Raw genomic sequence first — 17,515 nt, forward strand, 5'->3', positions numbered from 1 at the left:
TCTATAAGTATCTGGTGGAGGGGACCTACTCTTCAGGGCTTACTGCCAATCAGAAGAGAACAATCAGGAAGCCGAAAAATTTACAGTTAGAGACGGAGAGCTTTATTACAAGAAGGTTTCGAGAGGAAAGAAGGTACGTACTGAAGCGTATATGTACATGATGCGCATCACTAGAGGGTGGAATTTAGCCTAAATTACGAATCTGTTGTAAGTGGCGGGTATCTGAGACGCTCATATCGTTGCAGTTGTCATTATTTGATGTTTTAGGTTACAGAGGTTCGATTTATTAAAACTAAAGAAGAACGGAAGAAAATTCTTCGTGCATGTCACGTGGATCCGACGTCCGGGCACATGGGGCTGAAGAAGACGTTGAAAAGGATAAACGAGAGGTTCATGTGGCATGGGATTGTTCATGATACGCAAACTATGGTGGGTTTATTCAATTAAATAAACTATTTGATAGAATTCTTGTTTACTAGTATGACTTAATTCTATGTAGATCAAGACTTGTAATATTTGTCAGAGGGCAAATAGGGAGATGACAACTTCAGTTCCAGAGCTTCACCCAATACCAGTCAAGCTGCCTTGGTACCATATAGGAATAGACTTTGTGGGACCAATTACACCTGTCTCAACAGAAGGGCAAAGGTTCATACTCACTATCAGTGATTACTTTTCAAAGTGGGTGGAGGCAGTTGCACTTCCCAGCAAGTGTGCAAGCGATGTTGCAAGAGCGCTTTTCAAAGTACACTTCACCTTGTAATTTATAGTCAGTTTTGCTTTGTGCAATTTTCGATTTCATTAGATTTTTATGCGAATGGGTCTCCCTCAGGTGATTACAACAGATCAAGGAAGCGAATTCAGAAACAAACTGAACAGAGAACTTATGCACAGTTTAGGAATAAAACACCGTTTAACGACTGCATACCACCCACAAGTAAGGACTCGATGACTTGAATAACTTCATCAGAAAAACATTAACGTATACATTTATTTGCTTGTTTTGTAAGCTAATGGCTTAGATGAAAGGTTCTATCAGACGTTGCAAACCATGCTTGTTAAGTACGTGGAAGAAAAGAAATATGCTTGGGCTGACTTCTTGGATACTTGCATATTTGCTTACAACACCTCACAACAGGAGTTAACACTTTACTCTCCTTTTGAAGTGATGTTTGGTAGAAAAGCAACCATTCCAATTGACATTGATGTGCTGAAGAGTGAACCTTATAGTCGTCTGCAGCAATATCTGCAGGGCAATCAACTGTCAGCATCAACAATGAACATGCTGACTGATTGTCGAAAGGAGATAGTGGAACAAGTCAAGAAGAACATCAAGCATGCCCAGGAGAAACAGAAGGAGTATTATGACCATAGACGAGCTAATCCATCATTGTACACCATTGGAGCAAAAGTTCTTAAGAAGGACTTCTTACGAAGGAAGAGACTAACAGACAAACACATTGATGCAGCTCGAGAACTGCTGACAAAATGGTTTCCACATGTTCGAGGACTACAGTGCACCTTGCTGTCTCAAAGTCAGACATTCGAAATTCAAACTGGAGACTTTGCCCAAATTTTAAACACCGTCGGACACTGGGTGGCAATAGCAAGGACTGGTAGCCCAAGTGATGATGTCAACGTTTATGACAGCTTATATAGTGTGTTACCTACATCAACAAAAGAGTGCATTGCAGGAATAGTCTTCACATCAAATGAAGCGTTTAACCTGCGATTCATGGATGTACAAAGACAATCCAATGGGAGTGACTGTGGACTGCATGCCATAGCAATGCTCACAGCCTTATTGCATGGAGTCAACCCTAGTGAGGTGTCTTTTCATCCTAGACAACTAAGGAGACACTTTCTCATGTGCCTTCAGAAAGGTGAAATGTCAATGTTCCCCATACTAAGAAGAAAGAGATCTGCAGCTCCTGCCAAACGCATCGAGACTGTACATGTGTATTGCAAGTGCAGAAAACCGGAAGGAGGATCTCCAATGGTGGCATGTGAGTCCTGTGGTGAATGGTTCCATAAGAGATGTGAAGATGTTTCGGACATAATTTTTAGCAATAAAAAGCTATCTTGGTTATGTTCAAAGTGTAATGCTGTGTGAGTTACCTGTAGTTTAATTGAGTGTTGTTTAGGGCCACAGATCAATAGAATATATATTACTTGCATCCTGTCCACAGACAAATGTAGTTTGAATTCATACACACTTATCGCTATGCGCATCTAACGAGAAATAAATACTTTTGCGGACCAATTTTGACAGCTAAGTCTGGTCCTGGCCATTTTTGCAGATATTTTTGGTCCTAGTAGTACAGGACCAGTTTTTGCCGGGTCGGACCGCTTTTGGCAAGCCAAAATTGTCCCGACGGACCCGTTTTGACAGAAACTTTTGGTCCACCAGAACGGATTTGGCCAGGACCGGAATTGGGGTGAAAGGCCCTAAACCTACGTAAGCTAGCGACCGACTGCAAGATATTCCAGACATGTACAAGTAATCCCAATCCCCAGACTTACCGTCTTATCCCCAATAAGCTCTGCTAGCTCATTGACATCTCCCACACGAGCAGCCTCCAGTATATCCTCATATTGCCATGATTCTGGTTTGTACCTCTGCCCTAGAAATCGCTCAATTTCTCTGGCACAGTCTCTCCGTCCCATGTCATACAGCACTCTGACCAATTCGCGACCATTTCGATCTTCAACTGATTCGTTCTGTTGCCAGAAAAAAAGGGCCCTCTTCGATTTATTTTCCGATGTTCTGACGCTTTCAATTTGTTCTTCGTTCAATTGCAGCTTCGTAACGAGAGTTCGCCAATCACATTTTCCTGTTTCGTCCTCTTTGTCCAGATGTCCTCTGAGAGCGTCAAATGCACGCTCCGGAAACTGACGAACAGGTAAGTTCAAACCGATTCTACACGTAGTCGCCATGAGCGTGCTACGTGTACAGCTACGTGTAGTAAAACTAGGCAACGTGTCCCATAATACAAAAGTACGAAAAAACCACAAAATTATGTGTGCGTTGATATCAATATGCTTCGTTTATAATGTATAATTTTACCATGTTACCAACAATTGTAGCGCGCTTTAGAGACATCCGGGACGTATTATGCTTTGCAGGGGGACTGATTCGACTTGTCTGCGTACATACGACGAAATTCCATCATTTCTTCAAGGAAATCCGTGCATAAGAAGTGGATACAGAGTAGAACTACGTACCAAGTTATCATGTTTGAAAAGGTCTTACAAATGCTGGGTTTTTATTTAAATAATTAATCTAGATATTAAAATTCATTTTTTGATTTGGACGTATTCTCTTTAGTTTGTTCTGGCTGTCCAACGAAACGGTGAATGTCTGGAGTCATCTAGTCGCTTTCCTTTACTTTGTCGTAGCTTCTATTTGGGTAAATTGCGTTGTAATTCCTGACACTCTCAGCACATGGTGGGACCATTTCATATTCACTTTCTATCTCACCTGCTTTCAGGTTGTTACTTGGAGTTTACGTTAATATTGGTATTATTAAGTAGTTTTGATGTCAATCAACTTTTTAGATTTCAATGTTGTTTTCTGCTTGTTTTCATCTTTTCAACTGCTGTGGGTCTGAAAGTTACAAGTGGTGGTTAAGAGTAGACCTCGTTGGCGTTACACTGGGGCTGTGTGGTTGCTACATCCCAGGCGTGTATTATGCCTTTCATTGCCACGAAGTAAGGTGCATGAAAAAGGAATGAATTAATGATATCTGATTGCAAAACTATTGAGTGTTTGATATATGCAAACTGATACTCGAGAAAGAAGGCATGTTTGTATTAGACAAGATACCAACTTTAGACAGGATGACATACATACATACTACATACTTATATGACGATGGCAGTCCATTGAAATCAGTGATGACACCGCTTTGTTAAACCTTAATTGCCAGATGCTCATTAGAAAATAATACACTAAGCAGAACCTGCACAAGAGATTGATATAGTGGGTAAGACTTGTGCTGCATCATACCCACTCTCTTTTCCTAGTGAGCAAATTGCTTCCGGGGCACATACATGTGTACATGCATTCATACAGATAGACACACACCTACATACACACAGAAAGGACGGAGTCTTTGTCTGAAAGAAATAATGATCTTTGACAGCCAGACAGAAAGAGACAGACAGACAGACAGACAGACAGATATCGTGTTTAGAGGAGAAAACAACATCTAGGGAGTAGTTATTTTACTATATTTAGCATTATGACTTCATTTTTGTCTTTGAATTCAAATGTATCTAACACTGGTAAGTAGAGTGAGGATATTATAATAAATGATATAAAAGACAGACAACAGACAATGGCCAGAGAGAAAACTGTAGCTAATAGACAGTAATGAAGAAGGATGCTAGATGTAGTCAATAAATTAACTGAAGCACAAAGTGAAGCATGAATGCTAGTTACTAAGTAGTTGTCGTATCTTCATTTTCTAGCATATCCAAATGTCATACATTGGAACTGTCTGTTTGCTCGTATTGTTGTGCAGCACTGCACAACTCCATCCTTTATTTCTTTCTCATCGATGGCACTGGAAACGGCTTGTTTTGTATTCAGCGGTCAGTCTTTTTGGAATCATACCTTTTATACACTGGTGTGTTGTGAGCTCACACGAAACAGTGATGGTATTTAACATAATGCCACCAACAGGATCACAACAGTATCATTTGCTGTATCTATTCTGCAGTTATTTTATCCTAAAGTACTCATTCTCTATCTACTCGGATCCATTGGAGCTCTTTTTTATGCAACAAGATTTCCCGAAAAATTTTTCCCAGGTTTTTGGCATTTGTGTGTTCAGTTGCATTTTTGTATTGTTTTTATTGTCAGGTCATGTTGACTTGTTTGGAGCCAGTCACCAATGGTGGCATATTCTTACGGCACTTGCACTAGTCTGGTGGCACTTGGCCGCAGTTGAACTGTTTCTTTACAGAGTAACAACCTCGTGCCCAATGACAGAAAAACATGTCTAGAGAAAACAGAGAGAACATCACAAGCAACGGAAGCAAACGTGCAGACACCAAAGTTTGCTGGATTATAGTCACTCATATTTATTGAGCTGTTGTGCATTAGGGCTATTATGCACAAATGAGGGATCATCGTAGTTTCAAATTTCTGCACACATCTTACCTCTTATTTATTATTAATTTATTTACTTACAAATCTGTGATAACTCAAACATTATATAACAGCACTTCTGAAAAAATAAAAACTGCATAGTGCTTCTACTGTCTAGAAAACAACCATAGAATTCTGTATCGTGTCACTGTACATGTATCACTGACTATAAAACTCCAAACCCTTTCCACTCTACCTCACCATCTGATGATGAACTACTGTCACCCCATTCGCCCGACTGTCTGGATGGTCTACCAGGACCACGCCAACCAGAACGACGATGATAACGAAGTTGTTGTCTGTACCTTCCAGGATGCATGGAGCTGCTGATTGATCCTGCAACTGAGCCAGCTCTGGTTGAATGGTTGTCCGTGTGGTGTCCCTGGTGATGATACTGAACGTGCATGTTGTGGTACGGATGCAGAGGGAGTGTGCGACTGGAACAAAGTGAATATTCGTCTTCTTTACAGTTTGGAACTGAAGGACAACCATGCTGTCTTAATCTTCCCCTTACCTGCAAACAGAGTTCTACATTGAAATACAGTGTGATGTCATGACTTGTTGTATGTTTAGCATTCAAGATGTCAAAGCAGAGTATTGTAACCATTACACAGACACTGTAAGTGTACATGTACCTCAAGTGCATGACCAAATTATAGGTTACTGTATTAATTAAGTTTAAAGTGTTACTAAACAAGATTCTAGTCAACAGCAACAGTCCTCTGTCTGACTGCAAGCTAGACTTGGAATTGTAGACATTTTAATAGCAAATTTTCTTGTATGTTTATCTCCTAAAATCAGTAATCTACATACCCAACATCTATACATAAACAACAGTTCAGTGAGTTTATATAGATAGCAAATTGCACTATTGTTTGACATAACTATCACTGATCAATTACAAACAAAACACTGGGGGGAGACCAGAAGATGGTCAAAGTGACAAACAACTTTACCACACATGACAATAAATTAACAAAAGAATTGATTATGACTTGCAAGGCTATGTAGGTGGACTTGTGGTTTGTATTGGTCTGCATCTGATAACAATAATAACAGCCTGACCTTCACACCACTATCTCTTTCACACACCAGTGTGTGAGTGTGTGTGTGTGTGTGTGTGTGTGTGTGTGTGTGTGTGCCCACGCGTGCATCTGTGTCTGTGTGTGTGTGCACAGCTAAGCGTGCTTGCCCTTCAGTATTTGGCACAGCAAGCAATCACAAATTGGAGGTCAACTGCTGTCTTCTTGATATACCTAGAATTCTTTTGTGTCATTGCCATACAGCATGTAACTACAACTATGACTATTTGCTGCAAAGGGCTGTAAGCCTTCACCCTGAACCTGAACAAACATCTGCAAGTATGCTAATACCAAAGTGGATGTGGCTGTGTAAGCAGATTCCTTTGAGCAACAACCCAAAGAGATGTATCATCTCCTATAAACTAAAAGAGTAGACTTGCATAGCATCTCCAGTTATTGAACTTACACATAGCAGGATGCCAACTTCCTTTGAAATCCTACTTCTTTTGGGGCCAGATTGTATAGCTCTGGCCCCAAAATAGAAATACAATTTGTCAGAAATTCAATTTTGGAAATAATTCAAAGATGACCTAAAGCAATGCTTGACTACTAACCATTTGCCATCTATAGTACTGATTCATTGTAATTGCCAATGATTCAACAAATTCGACAGCAAAACGAAAACATTTGTACATTTAAAGTGCAAATACCAAATTGATGTACATCTCCTGTTACACAATACAATAATCACAACAGGACAAACTATATACTTACATCTGGCTCTGCTGTGTCTGTTGCCAAACCAGTTCCCGTTGGTAGTCTGCCAATCACAGCAAGTCAATGAGACAGAAGAGTAACCTACAATCCGGTTGACCTACCTTTTTCTAGGCACCTGAGTTGATCGTAAATCTATTGTTGAGTTCATAGTTAGTCCGCTACCCCAGTGACGAGGCTTATACTGCAAGAAAACTGGCATAAACAATCACGAAACCAAAACCAAAAATGAAAACACATAAACATCACAAAAACAGCTAACAAAGACACAAAGCAATACAATAGCAGCCCTCCCTGGCTATGAATAGTCAGTTCTAATACACATATCCCTATCACATTTCATAATCAATAATATTGAACTGATTGTGCAGCCATACTATCTATCACTATTGGCTGTTAACATGATCCAATAAACCTACAGAAAACCCTAAGTACTATGCTGTCAATGTCACCTAATATTCTATACTCAGTCCAATCACAAATTTGATTTTTACTTCACAAATGTCAGACTGTTTTTACACAACTTGATACAATCACTGCACACACCCTAAACACATGAGGGAAAGGAAGGGCTGTAGACTAAACTAACTACAGGTGCCACAATACCGATGTAAACAACAGTATGCCACAAAAAGATGTAGAAATAGGTAAATGAGTAAAACAGATTGATAGATTCTTGACAAACAAACATTAGACAGACTCATTGAACACAACTCAAACTCATGCCTTCATTCTCTCAGGGGCAGATGGCTTGTCTGAAGTTTTTGCAGGTTCCTTTCCTTTCAACTTCGACTGTAATTTAGAACTGCAATACAACCACAAACTACCAAACACAGAAAAGTCACCACCAACATTACTTACTGCTTCTTTTTCTCTTTCTCTTTCTCACTATGTTTTTCCTTCTGCAATAAGTCAGTGGTGGGCTATGTTATCAACACAGACAATCTGTGATACCTTGTCTCTACTGCTAACTTTCTTCTGGTCATCTACAGTTTTCTTTACAAAAGTTTTCCTCTTTCCCTCCTGCCCTGACCATGTGGGTGAGTATTGCATCTATAAACAACACAATCTCAATAATCACAATGTATTCTAGGGACTGTCCCAACTGTGGTTTACCTTCGTTTTAGCTCTATGTAAAAGATCATCAAATGCAACACCAACAAAAAATGGCTCAACTCGTAATCGATCAACAGAGGATAACCTCCTCTTGGGATCACAGTGAAGTAGCTAAACAACAACTCTTTTTAGCTTTCTACAATGTATTCTAAAGCAACTGCTAATTAGAAGTCCAGCAGGTACTTCAACATATAAACTTTCAAGCATAAACAGCAGTATACTCTCTCTTGTAAGTGTGTACAAATATTCAACTGACCCGTTTCATGACAAATATGGCATCTTGACTAACGAAAAGAGGAAAGATACAAGTGTTGGACAATATTGCTTCATACATGGCTCGATGACTTTGTGTTGCATTGAATGGATACTAAATAGAAAATCAATAACACAAATTCTCAGACAGTACACACCACTAACATACACTACACAATGACATGTACTACATAATTTATGAAAACAGACAAGTAGCAAAATTAAACATTCACTTATTCCTAACACAAACTATTACTACATCTTCATACAACCAATCAATAAATTAACAACTTAATTTAATTAAAAATTCTATTTTCTGGTCATTGAATGATCAGATAACAGCTTAGGAAGTAATCAAGTCAACTAATAACATATCGCAGAAATTAAGAAAGCCAGATATAGTTGATATACTACCAAAGAGTTGGTGTACTAAGAAAACCTGCACAACCACAAGCCATTTAATTAAAGCCATTTCCACTAAAAAGACTTATGCCTGTGGGTGCCAAGTCACAATATTGAGATTGATGTCTAGGTAAACACTAATTATTAAGTCCCAAAGCAAACGAGCATTAAGATTAAACTAATAATACAGTTGATCCCTAGTGCAGTGTCTGTAAACAGTCAGTAACCAAACATATAGTCACAATTTTCAACCAATCAGAAACAAAACGAGAGCACAGAATCCAAGACTCAGGCATATGAGCTGATGTAATAAAACCTGCTGTCGCTACCATGTTTGCCTAACAGCAGCTGTATATTAACCAATTCTTATGTCTAAACAAATTCTTATGTCTACAGCACAGCAAGAAAAAGAGCTTGTCGGCTACAAATAAAATTTGCTGTTGCTACTTGTGTTTGTCTAATGGCAATTGTATAACCAATTTCTATGTCTAGGACACAGCACTGACCACAAGGAAAGAGAGGTTGTCAGCCATGCTTCAGTGCTAGCGCTAATGCATTAGCCTCAGATCTGTGACAAAATAAAAATGTGGCTAGGTCAAAATAAACAATAATAATAACAATAACAATAACTACTAAACTTGGGACATTCTTGACACATCTCACCTACTACTAGTGTATAAAGATTAAATCTTATTATCAAGACATAACCTCGTTGTCTTAGTTATATAATAATAATATGACCTAAGGTATGTACAGGTTGTCTAAACCTATACATAAAAATAGCATGTGACAGTGTGTATCTCATTTTGTCATTTATCATCCCAAGACCTGTTATGACCTTGCTGATTTTGATTCTGTGAAGACCTTATCATCACTGGGCCAGGCTGCTATCAAATAATGTACTTACCAACTAGACATTAATTAAGAATATTTATCCACATGTAGGAATGCAAATGCTTGAACAACAGTTAGTCAATGTAAATCATAATGAACAAGATGTCCTGCAGGTATTCCTTTGGAAATAATACAGCATTCGAAACAGAAAAGACAAGTTTCAGTAAGCAAGTCCATTACTCACTGACTATTAGTTTCTCATCAGGTAATCTCAAGCAAAAATGATGCCAATGAGTGGAACAAACACTCACCTGCTTGATATTGATGATAATTAATACTAGTAGAATGCAATTAGTCACATAGACCTCATGCAGTCTTCATGCATCCCCAAAACTAATACATTCAACTGTGCTACTATGGTGACAAAATGGAACAGCCAAGACATTAATAGTGTTAATAAAGTATGACCCAATAGACAAAAGTTTCTCTACACTCACCTCTCCTACTAACATGGCATACATTAGAACTCCAAGTGACCACCAGTCTACAGCATGTGTATACGACTCATTCTTCAGAATCTCTGGAGCTAAGCATAAAGACACACAGGGTCAAGAACATAAATGCAAAGCGACCATTGACAAAGCTGTGTCTTCTAAGGTCATGTCAAGCTGTGGCTCCATCACCTGCTGATCTTTAATTGCTCCATTACATGCAGAAACAATGGCAAGGATCCCCACATAGCCCACAAATGATTATATAGCTAACACCGAATGCACATCACTATTATAATCATGTCAGTCAGTCAGTCAGTCAGTCAGTCAGTAGTGCCTGTCAGCCTAAACCATTCCTCACGAAACCACAGAATAGAGCAGTATAACCTATAACCAAAAGACTAGACTGGAAATTGTGTTAGGAAGCACCAAAGAGAAACCCAATCGGATTACAGTCCACCACAATGGCGTTTCACGCTTCCTACTTTCCAGAAATGGGAGAGGCTTACCCATGTATTGGATTGTCCCACAAATTGTCCGCGTTGTTGTGCCTTGGTTGAGCCACTTCGAGAGACCGAAATCGGTGAGCTTAATGTGACCTGAATGGATATATGCAAGACACCATTAGATGCGGTCAAATGCGCGACTAAGTGAGGCACTGTCATTCATTAGCAGACGGTTGCATAAACAAAGACATACACGTCCAACCGATCTAATCTCCCTCACTGCAGGAAACCGTCATTCAGTGAGAAACCAAGATATGCAATACTTCACCCAAACACCAAACTGACTAAAAATACTTCAACAATAACGAGACGTACTCACCATCAGTGTCTAGCAGAACGTTCTCGAGCTAAAAAAAAAGCACAAGACAACAAACAGTCAACAAGAAGAACGTACACCCACCACATCCATATTCACCACTCCCTATTACCTTCAAGTCTCTGTAGATCACACCTGATCGATGCAGGAAGTCTGAACAACGACCACAAACACTGATTACCAACGTCAAGAAAACAAAACACGAGTGGAAGTCATCACGCAACCACAAGTCATTGAACAGACCACTTCACTTACCCAGAGCAACAGCCATCTCGGCAATGTACTGTCGAACCGTATCCTCGTTGAACCGCTTTAGTCTCGTCCACACAGCAAACAAATCGCCTCTCTCCGAATAGTCCAAAACTATAAGCAGAGAAACGACTCAAACACCCCACAGTCATGGTCTGCTTAGTGCATTCCATCGTTATCACAACTGCTGTGGTAGGAAGGCGTATACAAAAATACTCACTGATATAAAGGTGTCTTTTCGTCTGCCAGGCGTATCTTGCATGAACGATGAACGCACAATTCAACGACGACTGAACAGAAAAACAAACACCATAAGTGTTAATAATATAGATAAGCCTGTAAGGGTTCTGCGGGCACAGACAGACGCGAAGCAGAAACGGAACGGGAGAAAGAATGTCTCGTGGCGCCCAAACGTCATACCGCGCTCGAAAAATATCCGCAACAGCTAAAAGAGTCTGGAACAGAGACGAAGGCAGCTAGATTGGCGCAGATACCGCCCTCGCGTACACACAACCTCACCGCCCACCGCGAAGCGAAAAACCCAACCACTCTCCACCCGCTGCAAAACAGACGCAGAGACAGCATTTCACCTGTATCTTAATCTCGTCTTTGCACTGCTGCACGGCCTTTTGTCGGAATATTTCAAGTTTGTCGAGAACCTAGACACAAGATGTCAGGCAATCGACAGTGTAGCACGCGAGCCACGTGCGCCACGGACAAATACGCGCGCGGAAACGTCAGAACACCTCCACCATGCAGACTAGGCCGCTTACCTTCATCGCGTACACTTGACCAGTTGTCTTTCGCTGGACTTTCAGCACCTGCGGTTACAAGAGACCCAATGAGATAAACTGTTGGCGACTGGTGTGTGTGACACCGAAGCACACGCACACACACACACACACACACACACACAGTAAATCCTAATCTCTGAATTCGCTTACATGACCGAATGCTCCTCGTCCGATGTGTCCCAATACCTGAGGGGCGACCGACCATGTTGTTTTATCACTCCGCCACAAATTTGCAACAATGTCTCTTACTTACCCTGAAGTCGTTGAAGTCGAGCGCGGGTTTGGCTGGATACTCCGGCAGAAAGACACCTTCGCGTTGTGGCAACGGCCAGCCGGTCTTCGAGCCCGAACTGAGTCTCGAGAGCGTCTGCTCCTTGTTCGAGATGAAACTCGTGTTGTTGTTGATGAGTTTGTGAGTCGTTTTTGCCGTCATCGACGACGAGCGGCACTTTTTCTTTACCATCTCCGTGCTCGTGCGATTACCCATGACGTCCTGAAGCTCGGTAGCGCTCAGGACGCGGCTTATACAAGAGCATTAGAACGTTGTTTGAATATGTGGATGGCATCGGGGGCGGGGGTTTCGTCGAAATAGGTAACGCACGTGAATGGTCACGTGAGAGAAATTTTAATTCTTGTGAGAAGCGATTTTTCGGTTTTTAATTAATTTTTTTAACGCGAGCCATTTATCTTTGTTATCATTGCATCGTACATTATCAGTTTATTGCAGTACACTATCCTCGTTCAACAGCACGTTGGTTAGTGCGCCAAGCGTAAACTTGCTTGAAGTCACGTGATGAACATGGCGGTGGTTGGTGGCTACGAGTCAACGTCTGACGAAGAAGCCGAACGTCAGTCCGTGAGTTTCTTAATTCACGTCCAATGCACAAATCTAACTAAACATACGCAACCAAACGAGGCTTTGTCGCTAGACGTGAAATCCTTGTGTTGTGATGGGCAGGAAAAATCGACGTCTAAACTAACGGAAGAAGACAAGCAGAGCAATAAGTCAAAGGTTTCCGAACGGTCGAGGTCTCCTTACCGTCACAGAAAGGATAAAGATAAAAATGGTGAGAAGAGACACAGAAGGAAGGCTCGAGATCGTTCTCGTTCAAGGTCAAAGGAGAGGCGCTCGAGAAGTCGGTCTAGGTCGCCAGAGCACCGCAGACATCGGCAGCGTTCACGCTCACCATCCCATCGCCATTCTAGACATCAGGCATCACCTACAAGACACAGAGAGTCTAGACATTCACCTCCTCAAAGGTCAAGGTCGCCAGAGAGACGGAGAGGGAGAGGACGGTGTGTTGGAGCTGGACGAAATGTCTTCTCTAATGAACCGTATTTTGATAAATCAAGCGAGAGGCGTGGCAGAAGGATGAATCATGGTCAGTCGGCTCCTAGATCAATGGGTGATATCAACAAAACTGCTTCGGAATCAATACAGCAAGCAATTCAAGAGGCAGCCTCTGCGCTGCCATCTTACATGAAACCTGGAGCTGTCAATCCTTTACAGTTTAAGATGCAGCAAGAGAAGAGGAAGCTTCTGTGGGGCAACAAGAAAAAGGAGGAGGGAACGACAGCGACTAAACAGTGGGCACAAGCAGTTTTCTCTGGTGATGATGCGGCAAAGTATCGAAGAATGATGGGTTTGTCAGATCAAGGAGCGGCCGATGCCAATGAAAATTTAAAAGCCAAGCAGCAAGAAGCAACTAAAAAATTAATGGAAGATTTGGACAAACAATATGAAGTATCACGTCTTATCACACATACAGATCAGTTCAAAAAGACTGGATTTGGATTTACTTCAAATGTAGCAGCGGCAGCAGCAGCAACAGCAGCAGCACCTGTGAGTGGAGACGTTAGTGGTGAACAATGTAGTCAGAGTAGTGAGAAGACAACATGATGATTGACCTGCCTCTAGTTTAATGTTGTATGTAGGATCTCATCTCCTTTGCTAGACCATGATTTAGTGTAAAATGTTAGTGATACACAACCAGGGGTATCATCTACTTATAACTTTAGAATAAGTGTGAGATGTGATGCTCCTAGACTAAATTTAGGTTCATGCTTTTTAGCCCTAGGAATACTCACTTTAATTCTGGGAAAGATAGTGTGGCTGTTTTGTATGGATATCCAATAATCAGTCAACCATGGTCAGATTTCATTTATTCCATGTGGAAGAGAAGCTAGGAGACTGAAGAAGCAGTCACTATGCATCTGCTACGTACATGTGTGACAACTGTGCAGTCTTACAAGAGCTAATGGCAGCAGACAAAGCAATGCCGGATGATGTCAGTGAACACTGTACATGGATGGCATCTATTAATTTTGCATACCGACACTGACACTGCTTGATACAAGTGTAGGGTTGATAATTAACATTAAAATTTAGCTAGCTAAGTAATAAACAATGAGTTGAGGAAGTTTGTACAAATTTACACACGCACACAATTTATTGATCAATTAGTTTTGCAGCTAGAAACAGACAGAAAGGTGTGTGTGTGTGTGTGTGTGTGTGTGTGTGTGTGTGTGTGTGTGTGTGTGTGTGTGTGTGTGTGTGTGTGTGTGCATCTGTGTGTGTGTGTGTGTGTGTGTGTTTGTGTGTACGTCTGTGTGTCTGTGTGTGTGTGTGTGTGTGTGTGTGTGTGTGTGTGTGTGCACGGTCATGCATGCATGTGTTTCAGTAAATTTTTCTTCAAAATCATTTCTTACTGCACAAATAGACTTTACATGCTTGGGATTCTCCACATCATGTGAGAAGAACCAGCAATCTGGTTGTAACAAAACTCATTCTGATAAGTGACTGAACAAGGACTGCTGTGTATTGCACATTACATGTTGCCCCAATACATGCGTATAGTTATGTCTGAGCTATCTAAAGATCCTCTAACTTTTGTAGGTAGACAGAATGACAGACGCAAGTTCCACGTAATCACAAGTACTAGCGGTCATATTAAATTAATAGTGATAATTAATTAACTGGTTCGTGTATTACCAAATATAGCTAGAAGTCTAAGTTTCAGCACAACATTGCCTTTTCGATCAAATATTTGGAGCATTAAGAAAACCTGTTATTGCAGCAAGCAATGTCTAACCAGACATTACGACTTTGTAAATCTCTTGTAGATCATGCCATACCCTGAAGCGATCAGCTTTAGAGAATTTGCCATGGACTTAATTTCATTGCAGAGTGTCCATAGCAAGTGTCTGGCGGATGATGGTGACATACAACTGAATACCATTCTAATCTGCAATGATAGCAGATATCCAGGATCTTGGTCCTCTCATTCAATTATAGCTGCTGCAACTGGATGTGCTGCAATCTGTTTATTGTCTTACCATATGGACTTCGATGCCTGGAAATCAAAGAAAGGTCTCGCATGAGGTATGATAGCTCACTTCAAAGTTCTTGTGTTTGCTTGGCTAGCTTAGAACAAACGTTGGTGCTATTTGCTTCATTGATTAGTTCTCACTTTCAACAACCTCGTTGGCAACTATACAACGTGGCAATAAAAGGAGAAACCAAAGGCATAAGAGATAAAGGACTTCTAGACTCTCCCGAAACGTGAACAAATTGATCTCTAGAAGGAGTCAGTTTGGTTGTTCATATTGTTGTACTTCACTGCAAGCAAACACAAATCAAAGCAACAGCAGTATTAAACGAAACTAGATGCTTGCAAGACCACATTGAGTACTCCACTATTCTGATTGAAATTGAAATTGCAATGATCTTGTTGGAAAACATGCAAGCAAAGCCCTACCACTGTATGCTGCCTGAGTCTGCTATGACAGAACTTATTTGGAAGGTTGACCTTCCTTGATTAAACAAAAACAACAGGTGTGTGTGTGTGTGTGTGTGTGTGTGTGTGTGTGTGTGTGTGTGTGTGTGTGTGTGTGTGTGTCACAACTAGATGTCAAATAATTTAAAAAATGAAAATATAAAAAATAGGTCTAATTGGTATGCTCATTTAGTTAAGGTGGCAAAAAATTTTAATACCCTCAATGAGCAAGGAAACATCATAGTTTACGATTAATATTAAATAGTTTGTTACATTAAAAAAATTTAGTTCCTACAAACATGAAAGACAAAAAGTGGCTAAAAAACTAAAGAGTCTATCCCAGTCTCTAATCTTCACAAAGACTGACCGTCAGATCCTTTCTGTACAATTAGGCCCATACATATGATATCCATATAAAAATCAAAACCAGGTGCAACATTGCACTTCAAATCTATGTAGTCTCAACACATACGAATCACAGCTGTTCCTGCTTATTACTATACTTCAATGGCTCAATGAATCAAATTTGTACATGAGGTACATCCTCAGAGCAAGTGGCAGTGGCAACAACTTGATTTTCTCATCAGGAACAATTTTTCTTACATAAAGACGAACTGTATGAGCTAGACTGAGACGTCGAGGTAGTTGCCATATTCGAACTTTTTTGTCACCGTATGATGCAGCTAACTGAAGGTCGGTCCTTGTGAAGACCAACGAAGAAACCGAATTGCTAAAAGCAGCATCTTCCAGATCAAGTGTAAACAGTGTGCTACCATTTTCAGGATTTAGCAAAGCCACTTGGGCTGTGTCACCAGCTGCAGCCAGCATGCTCCCATCATTGGACAATGTACAGCATTTGACGGGAAATCCCGTTTCATAAACACGCTTACATGTAGCAGACACAGTATCCCAGATCCTCACAGTCCCATCCTTTGAACTAGAGAGCAAGACATCACTGCATCGTGGACTGTAAACACAGTGGTAAACATCTCCTTCGTGACCCTTAAGCGCCACCTTTAACTCCAGCGTTTCGCTTTGCAAAAGATAAACCGTGCCACAAGATGAAGCCACAGCCAGTGAATTTCCATCAGGAGAGTATGTCAGCATCCACACTCCTGGCCGGTAGCGATCTCCCGGAGCCTCTACGTGTGACCACGATCTATTGGCTTCAAGTTCTTCATAAAAATCACAGACGCAAACGCTAGCTAACGCCTTTCTCTTGCTCAAACTCCAAATTCTCACTTCGCTATCCCACGACACCGAAGCGAGACGTTCCGAAGGTTGAGTAGGAGAGTAGATGCAGCTCCTCACAAAGTTGCCGAACACCAAATCGTGCGCTTTCTTCAACGTCTTCGACTTCGATGTGCCGCGTTCAACGGTAGTGACGCGGACAAGATTATCACCGAAAGCGAAAGCGAGGTTTTGACCGTCGGGAGAGAACGAGGCGGTGGAGAATCCTGGTTCACCATTCATCACTTTTATTGGAGACTGGGTTGTCAAGTTCCAAAAACCGATTAGACCGTCGCCGCATGCTACCAATACGGAGTCATCGTAGGGTGCAAAGCTGCAGCTCCACACATCCATGTCGTGGGTCAGACAGCAGATACAAGACAGTGGGTAGCATGGACGAGCTGAAAAGCCAGGAAAGTCTCGATGAATAGATGGAGTACCTCTGGAATGTTTGGCCTTAGTTGCAGATGTCTTTGCTTTTCGAGAGAAACAGTTGAAAAATGCCATAGTGGATACGCCCTAAAAACACGCCCTTCGCTCCGCCCTCCCCGATACGGGAAATTCCCTTGGTAAAGCGGCTGGGGAACACACAAATAGA

The 17,515-nt window shown here is 41.1% G+C and overlaps 6 protein-coding genes across 8 annotated transcripts in view; 3 read left to right on the forward strand and 3 right to left on the reverse strand.

Moving 5' to 3' along the window:
• Positions 1-2,250, forward strand: part of LOC134186636 (uncharacterized protein K02A2.6-like) — a 2,310-nt gene extending 60 nt beyond the window's left edge. For 2 of the 3 annotated variants that reach the window (XM_062654646.1, XM_062654654.1), the window contains exons 1-5: positions 1-133; positions 268-429; positions 500-745; positions 806-937; positions 1,011-2,250. The exon at positions 1-133 is cut by the window's left edge and continues 60 nt beyond it. In XM_062654646.1, coding sequence (XP_062510630.1) covers positions 1,052-2,113 — 1,062 coding nt within the window. In that variant the 5' untranslated portion in view covers positions 1-133; positions 268-429; positions 500-745; positions 806-937; positions 1,011-1,051 and the 3' untranslated portion in view covers positions 2,114-2,250. Of the gene's footprint in view, positions 134-267; positions 430-499; positions 746-805 lie in introns of all 3 variants that reach the window. The other variant, XM_062654641.1, reaches the window with a different exon arrangement.
• LOC134189688 (uncharacterized) overlaps positions 1-3,003 on the reverse strand; it is a 10,922-nt gene extending 7,919 nt beyond the window's left edge. Inside the window, exon 1 of the mRNA XM_062658045.1 lies at positions 2,524-3,003. Within this exon, the coding sequence (XP_062514029.1) occupies positions 2,524-2,937 (414 nt within the window). The 5' untranslated portion in view covers positions 2,938-3,003. The remainder of the gene's footprint in view (positions 1-2,523) is intronic.
• Positions 3,004-3,115: 112 nt separating this feature from the next.
• On the forward strand, positions 3,116-5,093 carry LOC134176597 (progestin and adipoQ receptor family member 3-like). Its single transcript, XM_062643263.1, has 6 exons — positions 3,116-3,246; positions 3,329-3,491; positions 3,559-3,711; positions 4,474-4,631; positions 4,688-4,815; positions 4,868-5,093. Exons 1-6 carry the CDS (start codon positions 3,116-3,118, stop codon positions 5,008-5,010), a joined length of 876 nt encoding a protein of 291 aa, XP_062499247.1. The 3' UTR covers positions 5,011-5,093.
• Positions 5,094-5,147: 54 nt separating this feature from the next.
• LOC134187859 (uncharacterized) lies at positions 5,148-12,476 on the reverse strand. Its single transcript, XM_062656030.1, has 18 exons — positions 12,165-12,476; positions 12,062-12,097; positions 11,891-11,938; positions 11,708-11,776; positions 11,338-11,407; positions 11,124-11,231; positions 10,981-11,021; positions 10,872-10,899; positions 10,556-10,645; positions 10,053-10,141; positions 8,324-8,434; positions 8,068-8,178; positions 7,906-8,004; positions 7,813-7,853; positions 7,678-7,756; positions 7,056-7,135; positions 6,952-6,997; positions 5,148-5,669 (listed from the first exon to the last, which is right to left on the reverse strand). Exons 1-18 carry the CDS (start codon positions 12,396-12,398, stop codon positions 5,322-5,324), a joined length of 1,728 nt encoding a protein of 575 aa, XP_062512014.1. The 5' UTR covers positions 12,399-12,476; the 3' UTR covers positions 5,148-5,321.
• A 220-nt stretch (positions 12,477-12,696) lies between these two features.
• LOC134183092 (arginine/serine-rich coiled-coil protein 2-like) lies at positions 12,697-14,298 on the forward strand. Its single transcript, XM_062650549.1, has 2 exons — positions 12,697-12,767; positions 12,870-14,298. Exons 1-2 carry the CDS (start codon positions 12,705-12,707, stop codon positions 13,809-13,811), a joined length of 1,005 nt encoding a protein of 334 aa, XP_062506533.1. The 5' UTR covers positions 12,697-12,704; the 3' UTR covers positions 13,812-14,298.
• A 1,607-nt stretch (positions 14,299-15,905) lies between these two features.
• LOC134188770 (uncharacterized) lies at positions 15,906-17,438 on the reverse strand. The gene has a single exon (XM_062656966.1). It carries the CDS (start codon positions 17,422-17,424, stop codon positions 16,192-16,194), a length of 1,233 nt encoding a protein of 410 aa, XP_062512950.1. The 5' UTR covers positions 17,425-17,438; the 3' UTR covers positions 15,906-16,191.
• Positions 17,439-17,515: the final 77 nt, after the last annotated feature.

Source organism: Corticium candelabrum, chromosome 1 (assembly GCF_963422355.1).
Source record: "Corticium candelabrum chromosome 1, ooCorCand1.1, whole genome shotgun sequence".
Classification (NCBI taxonomy): Eukaryota; Metazoa; Porifera; class Homoscleromorpha; order Homosclerophorida; family Plakinidae; genus Corticium; species Corticium candelabrum.

What these genes read in the sequence shown, in the direction of transcription:
- LOC134176597 (XM_062643263.1), top strand. Translation starts at nt 3,116, where the DNA reads ATGCTTTGCAGGGGGACTGATTCGACTTGTCTGCGTACATACGACGAA. An exon ending in ATGCCTTTCATTGCCACGAA is followed by an intron (nt 3,712 to 4,473) that starts GTAAGGTGCATG and finishes TTCATTTTCTAG; the next exon opens with CATATCCAAATGTCATACAT. An exon ending in ATCATACCTTTTATACACTG is followed by an intron (nt 4,632 to 4,687) that starts GTGTGTTGTGAG and finishes TGCCACCAACAG; the next exon opens with GATCACAACAGTATCATTTG.
- LOC134187859 (XM_062656030.1), bottom strand. Translation starts at nt 12,398, where the DNA reads ATGGGTAATCGCACGAGCACGGAGATGGTAAAGAAAAAGTGCCGCTCG. An exon ending in TGGGACAATCCAATACATGG is followed by an intron (nt 10,142 to 10,555) that starts GTAAGCCTCTCC and finishes CTTTATGCTTAG; the next exon opens with CTCCAGAGATTCTGAAGAAT. An exon ending in ATGCCATGTTAGTAGGAGAG is followed by an intron (nt 8,435 to 10,052) that starts GTGAGTGTAGAG and finishes TTTTCTATTTAG; the next exon opens with TATCCATTCAATGCAACACA.
- LOC134183092 (XM_062650549.1), top strand. Translation starts at nt 12,705, where the DNA reads ATGAACATGGCGGTGGTTGGTGGCTACGAGTCAACGTCTGACGAAGAA. An exon ending in AAGAAGCCGAACGTCAGTCC is followed by an intron (nt 12,768 to 12,869) that starts GTGAGTTTCTTA and finishes TGTGATGGGCAG; the next exon opens with GAAAAATCGACGTCTAAACT.
- LOC134188770 (XM_062656966.1), bottom strand. Translation starts at nt 17,424, where the DNA reads ATGGCATTTTTCAACTGTTTCTCTCGAAAAGCAAAGACATCTGCAACT.